This window comes from Amblyomma americanum, chromosome 11 (genome assembly GCF_052857255.1).
Source record: "Amblyomma americanum isolate KBUSLIRL-KWMA chromosome 11, ASM5285725v1, whole genome shotgun sequence".
Classification (NCBI taxonomy): domain Eukaryota; kingdom Metazoa; phylum Arthropoda; class Arachnida; order Ixodida; family Ixodidae; genus Amblyomma; species Amblyomma americanum.
The window spans coordinates 3,025,397-3,039,071 of record NC_135507.1 but is presented as its reverse complement, the minus strand read 5'-3'; the positions used below and the strand labels follow the sequence as shown (position 1 = coordinate 3,039,071).

Below are 13,675 nucleotides of genomic sequence, written 5' to 3'. Positions count from 1 at the left end.
CTCATCATTCAGGGACAAAGACGTGTTTCTTGGCCTGTTTGAAACCGGTGCGAAAATCTCTGGTGATCGTACGTTAGTGCTTAACGGAAATTTTATTGCGAATTGTGTATTTAGGCGGAATTGCTGAGATCAACCGCGAAACAACGGCACGGAGGAGCTAATTGAGCCTTAGCGATATCGGTTCCTGTATAACGCCTGGTAATTAACGCGTGCTGTGATCACCGTGAAAATATCACCGATGCAGAGAGCTGCAGTCGAACGTTCCTATGAGAGAACTGCCGCTGTAGTGGTTCTGAAGCGTGCGCTCATTGTATGCACACGGCGCGCTATTTGTGCAATTCCTGTACAAGTAATGATTCTATGCGCAACACGTACCGGATTAGCCTTATACCCCTGTCACACGGCCAGTTTCAATCACCCTCGAGTCGAGGGTCTTCGAGATTCTCAATCGCCATCGAACTCGCCGCTGCTGCACGGCAAATCTCAATGGCCATTGAAATGGTTCTCGTGTCTTACGCCACGGATGTGTGGCGCCACAATCGCTACTTTGGATTTTGGAAAAATTACAAAAATATTTAATAAATGTATACTAAATGCTGAAATACAGACATACGCGAAAGTCGTTCAAAACCCTTTTAACTACACGTACGCGACGGACATATGCATACACTGCTATAGCCACACTAATACAAGACGAGCCAAAACCAAGCCAGTCCAACTGCGTCGGAGCGCTGCTTCGTCAGGCTTAAGACGTGGGAAATCGCCATGATAGCTGAAAAATAAGAGCTATTTGCCTCTTGAAACTTTATGCGAGGGTAAGAATGGGCAAATTGAAGGCGAATACAACAGCTTGGAACACGATATTGCTTTGAGGGATTAGCGACGAAGCTGTTATCGCTGTAAAGCGGGCGGGCAGGGTGCCGCCATGTTGTCAACGTTAAGTACGCAAGCAACGCAAAGACTGCAACGCAAAATTAATGCACTTAAAACAAGTCTAATATAATTTTCAAATAATTTTACAGGCTGCTTGCATTAAATTTTATGCGAATAATGTTTGTTCATGTTTTTGCACCGTGGATGTGTCGTGTACGAAAGTGCGCTTGGCGCCGCTCGAAGCAACGCTAGCAACCTTGGGCAGCGCTCGAAGGCCCTCGAAATCTCGATGGAGTTCTGCGCTACTCCGTTGACTCGATAGGCTATTGACTCGATCGCCATTGAAACTGCCCGTGTGGCAGCGCTCGATCGCCTTTGAGTCGATAGACTATCGGTTCGAGGGCCCTCGAAATGCCCGTGTGACAGGGGTATTATATGCAAAGACACCAAATTTGTTACAAAAGCTACCAGTGCAACGAGCCTAATAGCGGCCGTACGCGAATATGTTGCCGACATAATTACGGTAATTTGTTTGAGCGAACAAATAGGCAACAGTGGAATTCCTTCTCGACACTTCCATTCCCAAAATCAGCTGGTGCCCAGATCGAGTGTCCCACAGCAAGGGCTTTGCGCTCCTGACCGCAGCTTTCACCTGCGTACTAGCGGCGTGATTCATTCATTCCCGCCTGGCTATATATCTACTTCTACCACGACAACTTTGCAACCGTTCCGGCACCGGGCAAAAACTATTCTGATATCTTCCGTTTCCCTAGATGCGTAAAATGAACTGTAATAATGCTTTTTTTTAATTCCCCATGTAAAACTGTATGGGAAACTCGCGCAACTTAATTTTATTCTTTCTCATCTCACCAAGGCATCCGATATCGATTTCAACGTGTTCAAAAAGTGAAGGGATCGAGAAGCATGTATTGCTTCTTAAAACGAGAACAATTGTAGCCGCCGTCAATAGTTCCCAGCTGTATTACGTTCTTTACACTGATCTTGCTTTGATAGTCTTCGAATCGGCGAGTTCCTTTGCTCTTAAGAGTCATTGCCGGAATTACTGATCTAGTTTATGGTTTATTAGAGTTCATAACGTCTCAAAGCGACTCGGGCTACGAGGGACGCCGTAGTGAAGGTCTCCGGAAACTCCGACCACCTGGGGCTCTTTAACGTGCACTGACATCGCACAGTACACGGGCCTCTAGAATTTCGCCTCCATATCGAAATTCGACCGCCGCGGCCGCGATCGAACCTACGTCTTCCTGATCAGCAGCTGAGCGCCATATAGCCACTGAGCCAGCGTGGCGGGTGAATTACTGATCTCTTGAACTGAAACAGGTACGTACAGCAATCAAACGTTCAGTCTTGCCTTCTCCGTGCCAGGTCTCAGTGGTTTGTCAGCGAAAATGAGCTTATGACTGGAGATGAGAGCAGTAGTTGGGCTCCAGGCACGGAATTAAAGGCATCATTATAAGCACTGTAATATTTGCTGTAAGAAAATAAACGGTCGTATACGAAGCTATATATGCTGAATTTCTGAGCGAATGGGTATTGGGTAGCAATAAAAAAAAACACGGTAGCAGTACAGTTAGCTATGGGGTACGGAAAAATTAATGCACACAACCTCCTTCGCGGGTTGCCAGACTGCATTTGCCGGCTATGGTATATGCATGACGTTGATATGCGCTTCTCGTTAAGAAACAATTAACGTTTCTCCATTTACAATCGGGAAGGAACGTTTGCGTGGGGATCGGAAAAGCATGCTCCGTTTGCTAATTATTGTCCACACTTGTACAACATGGCAGTAATTTTATTATTATTTTTTAATTGCACGAAATACTGTTTCCAAGAGGAACTTGAAACGTGAATCAAGAATGAGCAAATATCTACTGCTTCGTCAGCAACGTTCGCTCTTCGCACCTGGGCCGTGCCTCCAAGACAGAGCGGAGGGACTCAGCCGGTCTCTAATGGATTAGACGTTTTTAGCATACCGGAGACGTACTACCGGAGACGTATACCGGTTTACCGGACCCCTCTCGCGCATGCGCAGTGGCATTGTTGGGGTGAGGGGGAGCCACTGCGCGTGCGCAGCCAGTGTGCAGTAAACCGGTATGCGTCTCCGGTGGTACGTCTCCGGTATGCTAAAAACGTCTGTTGTTATCGCGCACTGCGCCGGAAAGCAATGCGTGTGAGCCAGCCCTACAACTTACGCCTGCAGCTCTGGCTGCTGTGCCTCCTCTGAAATCGCCTGTCCCCTCCGCCTTTCGTCCAGCGATTCGCAAGGAAGAAAATGTGTCGTACCAATGCTCGCAAGCGCAGGAAATAAATGTGCAGTCGAAACCAATTAAGCTAATTAGTTTAGGGTAAACCTACTCGGATGAACTGCTCTGCCGCAGTTTGTATTTGCAAAACCACCAAACGATGTGCCTAAGATTATTTCGCTCTATCATACTTGTATTCTTTAACTACACTTTTTAAGGAGAATGAGGAATGATATTGAGGAATTGAGGAACGCAAGACAATGCACGCGTAAAGTGTACACCGTAGCAGTTTCGCGGCACTTGCGCTTATCTCAGCGCATTCTTATCGTGTCGCACATCATGAACAAGCAGTTGTGACTTGCCTGCTGCGTTCCAGAGGGCACCAAAGCTGGGGATCCTCTCGAGCGCAGTCAGAGTACTGGCTGCTAAAAAGTCCAGCCTCGATATTATCTTGGGTCGGCTGAAACTGATTAACTTGTTCCGTCTCGAGCAGCTGTTGCCGCCCTTCTCGTACTCCAGGTCGAAAACTACAGGGCTGAAGCTATTTATCTTCCAAGGATACTAACCTAAACGCAATCCATCAGAATGCACTATTGGCGTCAAATGCGAACAGCAGAGCGCGTGGCCACAGCTCCACGTCACACCGTCCGCATGTCGCCATCAGAGATAGGCGCACTCTTCTGGTTTGTGATTGTTTTGTTTCTTTTTTCTTCGACAGTGGTTGTCACACTTTTGGTGGTGGAAGGGCGATAAAGTTCTGCTCACCGCCAGAAACAGGCGGTTCAGCGACGGCCGCGTTGGACACAGCGTTCGCATCGCAGCCAGACTCTGATAACAGACCGATGACAGAAGCAAAATGGGAGCGCTTCGGGACAGGAAGCTTCGCCCACGTGGGCTGCAGCCGCCAGCGAAGCCGCGCTGCGATCGGTGGTGGGAAGTATAAATGTGGCGCTCAAAGCGAGAAAACTAACGTCAAAGAAAACAGACGCAAAACCATCGAAAACCGGATGCGCGTCCATGTCCGATGACGACAGGCAGACGGTGCAAAAGACGCTTCACCACGCTCTCCGCTGTTCGCATTTCATTTGACGCCGATAGTACGTGCCCGATGCGGTGTTGCTTCGAGCCCTAGGTATTCCCCGGTGCGCTCGAGACAGGTGTTTGGACGACTGGACACTTGTTCTACCTCGTGCGTCTGCGCGTCGTATAAGGGCCAGTCAATAGCGGCCAAATGCGACACGCCACTTTGAAGGAACGAAGCTACGACACTTGTAATGCGGTGCGCATGCATGGTAGAATTCCTGTCGGACTAGCAAGGCTATGAGGTGGCAAGGATATTGAAATCTGGCGCTATAGGTCTACTTGAACCGAACAATTTTCTGCTATTCGCTTTTATTTCCTCTCGCTGTTCCTTATTCTATCCTTTCTTTTTTTTTTTACTCGCCAAGAAGCATTCATGTCACCGGCCTGTTTCGAACAGTGTGGCCCCGAGAATCGCCGTCAGCGTGAGCACCAACGAGCCTAGTATGTGGGGGAAGTTCTAGGGCCGTCTCTGTAATGAAGCGACATAACAGTGACGTGAGAAGTAACATTGGTGCCAGCCAGTGGCGTAGCCAGAAATTTTGTTCGGGTTGAGGGGCTCATGTTGCAGCGCGGCCTCCTCATAGAATTTGCGGAAGGATCAAACCCAACAATAATAACTGAATTGCCATTGACAATTCCATTGTGTATTAGATAACGCTACGCACTGTCTAGACAAGTGAAATGTGTATTTTTTAAAATAAAAGAATGTATTCGTATGTCTTAAATATCGTGGCAGACATGATTATAAAACATAAAACTGAGCAGGGGACAAGACACAGGAGAGAAGCAAACAGGACGAGCTCGTCCTGTTTGCTTCTCTCCTGTGTCTTGTCCCCTGCTCAGTATTATGTCTTGTAATCATGTCATATCAACTATCCCCTTATCGTTCACTCGTGGCAGACATAACTGGTACCAACCCTTCCATGTTTTTGCGTATTTAATAAGTAAAGAAAATATCACACAAAGTCTAGAACTATATCGCACCGGAACCAGCACAGCCGCTGATACGAAAAACGTAAAGCCCTCCACTACGACACCTCTTCTTCTTTTCTTCTTTGACTCCATCCTTTATCCCTTCCCTTATCCCTTCCCTTCCTTTACTGTACACCGGAGTAAAGAGCTTGACTCGCGGCCCAAGGGTCCTGGCGTTGATTCCCATCTCAACCTCATTTTATTTGCAGCGCAATTATTCCATTTTACATTCTTGAATGTCGTCATGGCATTTGAGTCACGATGCGACCGTAAAATCACAATTTAATTGATGTTCTAATCAATTTCAATGTCATTTGAAGACAGGACCATGTAGATCACCGCCCAATGGGAATTTTGTTTTCGCACCTTCCGGGCTGTCGCCAAATGCGCGCGATGGCGCTATTGCGTTAAAAGGCAGACCAGCACCGCAGAGAAGAAGTAAAAGGCGCTGCAGATCTCGCGCTGAGCCCTGTTCTGCTCCTCTATGCCCTGTTTCGTTCGGCGTCATCGGCAGCAAGAGGTTTCTCTGTAACACCTAGGACTCCGCTGTGCATATAGTACCACGTCTACAACCCATAACTGACGCGGGCACAGCTACCCGCGCCCACTACCATGAGCGCCGAAGACGAGGCAGGTCCTTCGCAAGTCGCCGACGCCGACACTAGTTTCGAGGTGTTTCTCTACATGTACGACCTTTCCAAGGAGCTGGCCAAGACGATTACGCCGACGCTTCTCGGGAAGGAGTTGCCCGGCGTTTATCACACAAGCATCGTCGTCCACGGAATGGAGTACTTCTTCGGTTCTATGGGCGTCGTCAGCTGCCCAGTGGGCAACACCAACCTCCAGGCACCAGACAGAATCATCAGCCTTGGTCGCTCGGAGCTTACCCTCGGCGTCTTCTCGGACTACCTCTGCGAGATCGGCGAGTCCAGCTACAGCGGAACAACGTACAATATGTTCCATCACAACTGCAACAATTTCTCTCAGGACGTGGCCCTGTTCCTGACCGGCAATTCCATACCGCCAGAGGTCCTGGAAATGCCCAGCGAGTTTCTCGATACGCCGCTGGGCAACTCCCTCGCGGCTCACTACGAGAACATCATGAAGGACTTGTGAGGGATTCTACGCTGAACCTCGAGCTCCACCAAGAGGCGCATGATGAGCTTTTGTTGCATGAATGATGGTGTATAAAGTGATGCCAACGCTCCAACATAACGAGTACTGCTGATTCGTGTATACTGTGAGCAAGAGAATCATCGGAGCAACCTCGCTTTTAATGCTACAAAGATGAATGGCGGGGTAGCGTCTTATTCTTCTAGGCTTCTTCTACCAACGCAAAAGCGATGGATGCTAAAAAATTACGCAGGGCACTTAGACTACAACGTGCTTGGAATGCGAATGCATTGTCTCATCGTGAGCGCTGCTGCGAGGTTCATTAAAAAACTCATTTCTAATGACACACCTATTCATTAGCACACATTCGTAAGGAAACGCATACACTAGGTTCACCTTTACTCGCCAATAAGCATCGCGGTTTTGTGGCCTATGGGTTGCGTGCTCACATCGCGAAATGAAGGTCCTTGGTTCAATTCACTGCACCTTAGGAAGAATTTATTTATTTATTTATAGATACTGCGATCTAGTACAGATCATAGCAGGGTGGGAAAATATACAAGCATAGAAACACTCAAATTCATAACATTTGCAGGCACTTTTCAAACATCAATAAAGAATTATGATTAACAGTCTCGCTATTAAGTTTATCCCATTCAGTAATTGTTCTCGGAAAAAAGAATATTTAAAGCAGTTATTTCGTGCGTTCAAAGGGGTTATTGTTAGTGCATGCCTTTGTCTCGTGTTATAACCTGAGGAGTAAGCAAAATTATTAGAAGTATTAACTTTATAATGACCTTTTACAAGTTGGAAGAAAAACTTTAATCGACAAACACGATTGCGCTCAACAACTGGGGGTAACCCACTTCGCCTCACGAGCTCACTTACAGATGCACGGCCATATGAGTTAAAAATAAATCTAACTACTTTATGCTGTATTCGTTTTAATTTCTGAATGTTTGTTACCGTGAAAGGGTCCCAGATAATTACAGCATATTCTAGTAACGGACGGATGAGGGAATTGTATGCCAATTGTGGGGATTGGGCTTCTTGAGCGATTGGAGTGCGCGCCCGCTGCGGCCGTTTGCTCGTTAGGGACCCCCCGTGGGGTGTCCGCGAGCGGAATGCAGGCGGCCGCGCTGCATGTCCTCCTTTCCAAGGGAAGCTCTTTTGAAGAACCGCTGTAAATCACCCTCCCTTCCGTTCTTCCCGCTTCGACCTCGCGTCTCCATTGGGTCACTCCCAGTGACAGCTTTGGGGCGTTGTTTCGGCGAGAGGCCCGAGCGGGAAATGAACGGAGAGACCGCCACCGATTCGGGCAGCAGAAAGGTGCGTACATTTCGCCTCCCGGGTGCCCCGGCCTTTGCCGGGGGACCAAGAGCTCGGGTGGTGTAACCTTGCGCACCTAGCATGTACGCTTGAGTCCAGGGCCGAGCCTCATGAGTCCTGTCGCCCGCCTGTGCGGTGCTCCGGATTCGGGAGAGCCTGATTTGGCTGGTTCTACGTCATCGCCAGCCATTGCCGGTGACGACGCGCGATGAGCCATCGACGTGCGACCGGCGTCGTCAAGATGTGCTCCGCGCATTTCCCATCCTCCCTCGTGTTGTGTCGCGCGTGATTTAGCCCTCTGGTTGGCCGTGCGGCATGCTATCTACCTTGGCTGTGCCGTCACGCGCGTATGTAGTCTTCTTTGCGCGCGCGGCTCCGTGGGCCCGCTTTCGGGTGCTGCGGCTGGGCTATGGGTTGTACTGAGGTCTGGGGTCAGTGCAGTGTTATGTAATGCAGCTTCCTATGTAATAAACACTTGTGCTCTATAATAGCTGCGCCTTCCCTCCTTCGGAGCGAGAGCGCAGGCGCGCGGCGAACGCTGGCGATGACCTCAGCTTGCTCTAGCCCGAACCCGCGATATGTGGGCGAAGTGCCACTCAAGTAGCACTTCGGCACGGGTTCGTTATCAACCAATTATGTGGGGTTGGTTATGGCCGCGACCTCGTTTTCTGCCAGTCTGAAAGCGTTAGAGCTGCCTTGGTTAATAGCGTTCGTTGTACGTCGAGGTCTCGTATGCCGCAGACCAGTCGGCCGCTGAGCATGCATTGCAGGATTGTACCAAAGTTAGTCCTCTGCCAGCTTCCCACAAGGCATTCCTTTACCGGCTCGTCGTCTTTTTTATTCCTTGTGAAATAACTGGCTGCTTTTTCATTCCGTTGCAGAGAATAATGGGCGCTCATGATTTCGGCTGCTTCGTTACAGGTAAGCTCATTTGCCTTTCCTGGTGAGCAGCTGGCTAAGACACCGGTGCTCTTAGAGTTGAGCGCGGCGATCAAGAGAGCGCGTTTCTTTCCGTCTTGTACAAATGTCGTTAACCTTGGAAGACTGCTTCGATGCGAGTGGAGTATACCATTCCCGTTTGTCCTGCTTCTCTTCGAAGTGTGGTACCGTAGTAGCCATGTTCGCTTTGTTCCGTCCGACGAACGCTGCAGGCCCTGCGGCCCTGCGTTGTGCCGACCAACGCCGTAGGACTCAAAATATGCGTGACAGGATTGGTCACCGACTTTTCAGCGAGCGTCCCGTCAACATACTTGATCCACACATCTCGTCGCCACTGCTACAAATCGCACACGCGTGGGGTATTACACGTAATGATCTTTATTCACGAGTTCAAAACTGTATATATAGTGCAGGAGCACTGACGTCAAACACGCCACTCATGATCACGGAAATGGCGTGGCGCTTGCATCAGTGCCCATCTCTGATGGAAACAAAAAGTCTATCTACGATGGGAGCAGAAGGAGATTTGGCGCAGACAGTCGGACTTCTCCGACTTTTCACTGTGTTCTGATAGAGAGGGAAAAAAAAGGCAGGCAGCGGCACGGGACAGCGCAGTGAAGAAAAAGAGGCAACGCAGGTCTCGCGCTAAGAGGACGGTTGACTGTTCGCTGCTCTGTAGAACGTTATCAGCTGCAGGAACTGCCGCGATCACCGTCCCGCGCTGTGCCACTGTTGTGACGCGTCTACCCCAAATCGACACCCCGACCGCTCGCCGAGGTGATCACCATGAGCATCGGAGATATGGCGAAAGCTTCGCACAACGCAGAAACCGGTTTCGAAGTCGAGCTCTACGTCTACGACCTTTCTAAGGGGTTGGCCAGGAGGATCACGCCGATGCTGCTCGGCAAGCAGTTGCCCGGCGTGTGGCACACAAGCATCGTCGTCCGCGGTAGGGAGTACTTCTTCGGTTCGACTGGCATCGATTGCTGCAGGGCGGGCAAGACCATCCTCGAAGAACCGGACCAGGTCATAAGTTTGGGCCGCTCGGAGCTGCCCTATAGCGTCTTCTTGGCCTACATAGACGAGCTGGCCGAGTCCAGCTACAAGGGAAGCACTTACAACCTCCTCCGTCACAACTGCAACAACTTCTCGCAAGACGTGGCCATGTTCCTCACTGGAAAGTCCATACCGCGGGAGATACTGGAGCTTCCCGACGAGTTTCTTCGCACGCCACTAGGCAACACGTTGATTCCTCTCTTCGAAAACCTCTCAGTCGCAGTTGACAAAGCTCCGGACCACGGCTCTGGCTCCGGTAGGGCACCCAGGGACTCCTCCCGTCCTGATCACCGAAGCGAAAGGACGTCAACCTCACCAGACCGGTCGGACCGACAGAGGCCCCGTGCGGCTTACAAGAGGGCGGAAGAGAGGACATCCGAGTCCGCAGAAGGCGGAAGTGACGAAGAATCCGAAGATCAGCCCGGAACCACACGTCATCCTAAGCGGGGCAGCGACACTCAGCCCATCTTGTACCCTCGTATCGACGGTGTCGCCGCTCTAAAAGAGCTAGAGAGACACCTGGAGCGCGTCATCACCGACCGGGAGCGTTCAGCCTTGACACAGCTGCGCGACTACCTTGTTAAGGGCCATGGCGCGTTCGCCCTCGGGCAGCAGCAGTTTGACCTGTTCGACAAGGTGCTGACCCACCGGGACGGGTCGCCAGCCGTCCGACTCATGCTTCTGCGCGTACTCCAGGCGGTGGCACTCGTGAAAGACGTCGTCCTGTTCCTGCACCAGGACCGCAAGAACCACTGCATCATGAGCTACGTCTACCGGATCGCCAAGCTGCCGTCGGACGAGCAAGACGAAGTGCTGAAGCTGCTCTGCAACCTCTGCAAGCACACCAGCAGCTGCGACTGGCTTCTCTACGCCTCCGAGTGGAACGAGGAACTGAGCGGTCTCTTGTGCAGCAATGCCAAGGCGACGATCCATGCCGTGGTCCACGGTCTCCTGTGCGGCAGGCGTCTAGCTGGAGAGCTTAGCGCCGCCCTCGTGTTCAATCTATCGGCGAGAGAGGTGTTCGAAGACACCGCGACCGAGCTGACTGCGGCTATTATACAGTACCTGGAGGGAGAGGTAGAGGAAGAACAAGCGTACCGTTGCTTCACGGCTCTGCACAGGTTTCTGCGATGCAGATACAACGATGTGTCCGCCCTGATCAAAACTCTTGGGCCACATCTGCAGAAGTTTTCCGGAGCCTCGCAACGTGTCAAGAAGCTGGTCGATGAAGTCGGTCAAAAGGTTTCGGCGTCTGTTCGGCGACACTGATGTGGCGTTTTTATAAGGGAGCGGCTACAGCCTAGTAACAACCTGTAGAAATTTTTTTTAGTGGGTTCTCACGGGCATAAAGTCGCGCTACATCGCTCCCACATCAAACTCCGTTTTTTTTCTGGTAAAATTTTAATTAGAAAACTATTTCATGAGTCCAAAACGAACCTAAACTAAGAGCAGTACGAAGCCGTACACAATGTTTTCATGGTGCTTGGTAGGCGTGCTGTGGTACAGGACAAAACATTCTTGTTTTTCAGACCGTTGCACTTCCGCGAGGTTAACTAAACAGTATATATATATGCCACTGGTTTTGCAAACCTTTCGCTGAACGCTGTCATTTTAATGCCATGCTACGTGGGACACCCAACACGAAAAGCACTTTTCACATTGTGTCAATGGGAAGCGTACCACGTGGCTTCACAGATTTATAAAAGGTTTAGCCTTCGTTTTTTTTTTTTGCTGTAAAGTGTCCTGGGTCATTCAAATACGCGCCGTACTAACGTTCCATAATGCATTCTGTCGTTGTGTCTACTAAAAATAAATGCACTGAAACGCAAGTTTGGACGAGTGTTGTTTTGCTCCTCGCCAATGTTGATGCCTCTCGTGTTGCGTCAGAAGTCTAAATCCTGCAAGGTTTAACGTCGAAGCTTCATTGGAGACTACGACCGCTCCTTAGACACCGCTAAAGCTTGCACGCATTCATAGGATACGCAAAAGCTGACGGACAGCTTACCATGAACGCAATTCCAAGTAGAACAAGCCGGTGGCGACCGACATTCGGCAAGAGGTATCAAGAAATTCCTGCTATCCGAGTAATGTGGCAACTCGGAAAAGCAAGCAGTTACAATAACTGGGAACACTCAGGCAGCACAAAGGAAGTTCATCCCCATAAAATCACGCAACACCCTCTCTCATGCAGGCTGCGCTGTGGTGGCGTCGAAAATTGTGGGGCGTGCTCCGGTTGGCGACCAGCACAGGGCCGGAGCTATAGCCGATGAGTGAATCGGCTGTACTAAATATTTTTGTTGCATAACGGAATCAGTGGCTCATAGCGCAGGTCGAAGCAAAGGCAGCGAACAAGCATGCGGCTGTGTGCGGACAGTCAGGGGACAGTGGGAACGAAGAGAAACTTCCGGAATATTGGCGATGGTCGTTACTCAGTTCAGAAGGGCACCGTCTTCCTTGCGAACATATATGTACAAAGCATGGACCTCCGAGGCGTTTGGTTACAGCCAGCACTACTCTAGAGCTGCGCACTAGCATTCTTGTCGACCCGGCATACAGACACATACACACGACCGCACTGCGCCGTTAAATGTCGTCATTAAGCTAAAAACGAAGCGTGTCGTTGGTGTCAACTTGGCATCCATGCAGTGGGATGCAAACCTCGTCAGCGTCGGCACTCAGACAGAACAACGCGGTCGCCAGTTCAGCGACTAAGTCAATACTGTAGCCACCACCGACCGAGAGGGCGTCACGCGAGGAACGCCAGCAGGCAGTAGACGAGCATGTTGAGGATGGACATGACCACCACCCGGTAGCGGACGGCCTCTCGGGCGATGCCACCCTGTTGCGTCACCAGGAACACGAGCACCGTGATGTACACCACCGCTGCGAGGACGTAGTGCAGCCGGCAGGCGTGCCGGTATGCAGAGGACTCGACGGCGCCGGTGCCCGACGTCATGTGGATGAAGGCCGTGAGCGGCGTGGCGTACATGGCGGTCATGAGGAAGGCGAGCGTGTGCGCGCTGAAGATGCACACGCTGAAGCCCCGGGCGTAGTGCCAGTTCAGTGCGTCCGCGATCGACCCGAAGCCAATCGCCAGAGCCAGCAGCTGGACCTTGGCGATCGAGGGCATCCGGAAGAACCACATGATCTTCCCTTGTGTTGCTGCTGCTGCTGCTTACGGTGGACCGGGGCACATGGCAAAGGGCCCCAGCGGCCCAGCGGCCCGTCGGCCGCAAGGCGCCTCGTTTCTTCGTCGTCTTTTCCTCCCGCCGGTTTTTTGCTGATGTTCCGCCTCGCCAAGCGCACCAGCTGAACTTCCATGAGTGCGTTGAGGATGGTGGTGTTTTGCATGCAGGCGAGATTCGCCTTACAGTGAGTCTGTTGGCAATTGATCTACCTGTGTCACCTAATGGAAAATTCTCCCTAGGTATACCATTGCCCCTTAAATGTTTTGGTGGCCTCTAAAAATTCATAAGTGCCGTAACATTCGGTACACAGTCCGCACCCGGCGTATCATCCACAGGACTCAATTTTGGCTGAGAAATGAATTTTTTTTGCTTGACTGTCCCGATCGCGGTACATACTCCGCACCCGGCGTATAATCCGTCCGACACACAGAATCTGGTTTGGCATTTCTCGCTATTGTGGGCGATCGATATTCAAAAAGAAACTGGTGTGTAGTCCAGTCCAATAGATATGGAATGGTATGGCGAGGCTATATAAAGAAACAAAAATAAATTAGCACTGTCCGCGCGCCATGAAGTATATATAAGGCTTGACCCAATAGATTTATCGCGCCTGCACATGTGCAGGCGTGATAGATTTATTACATGCGATTAACGTCGGTGCTGTGGCTTGCAAGCCACAGCACCGACTGTAATCGCACTTTCAAAATTCTAAAACCTGATGTGGCTGTCACTAAGAGCCCGCTAAAAATCTCTAACTGCAACCAGGCGCATAAGCCTATAATAGTCAAAAATGTAATTATTCCAATCAAGTTTCCGGGATCCTCCTATTTCACGGGAGTTCTCAAGCCAGGGTATCAC

General features: G+C 50.6%; 2 protein-coding genes across 2 annotated transcripts; both read left to right on the top strand.

Annotated features, from left to right (window-relative positions):
• The first annotated feature begins 5,804 nt into the window (after window positions 1-5,804).
• On the top strand, window positions 5,805-6,308 carry LOC144110876 (desumoylating isopeptidase 1-like). Its single transcript, XM_077643946.1, has one exon. It carries the CDS (start codon window positions 5,805-5,807, stop codon window positions 6,306-6,308), a length of 504 nt encoding a protein of 167 aa, XP_077500072.1.
• A 2,903-nt stretch (window positions 6,309-9,211) lies between these two features.
• LOC144109401 (uncharacterized) lies at window positions 9,212-11,139 on the top strand. Its single transcript, XM_077642188.1, has one exon. The coding sequence runs from the start codon at window positions 9,360-9,362 to the stop codon at window positions 10,896-10,898; it is 1,539 nt and encodes a 512-aa protein (XP_077498314.1). The 5' UTR covers window positions 9,212-9,359; the 3' UTR covers window positions 10,899-11,139.
• Window positions 11,140-13,675: the final 2,536 nt, after the last annotated feature.

Coding starts and splice junctions, on each gene's coding strand:
- LOC144109401 (XM_077642188.1), top strand. CDS start 9,360: ATGAGCATCGGAGATATGGCGAAAGCTTCGCACAACGCAGAAACCGGT.
- LOC144110876 (XM_077643946.1), top strand. CDS start 5,805: ATGAGCGCCGAAGACGAGGCAGGTCCTTCGCAAGTCGCCGACGCCGAC.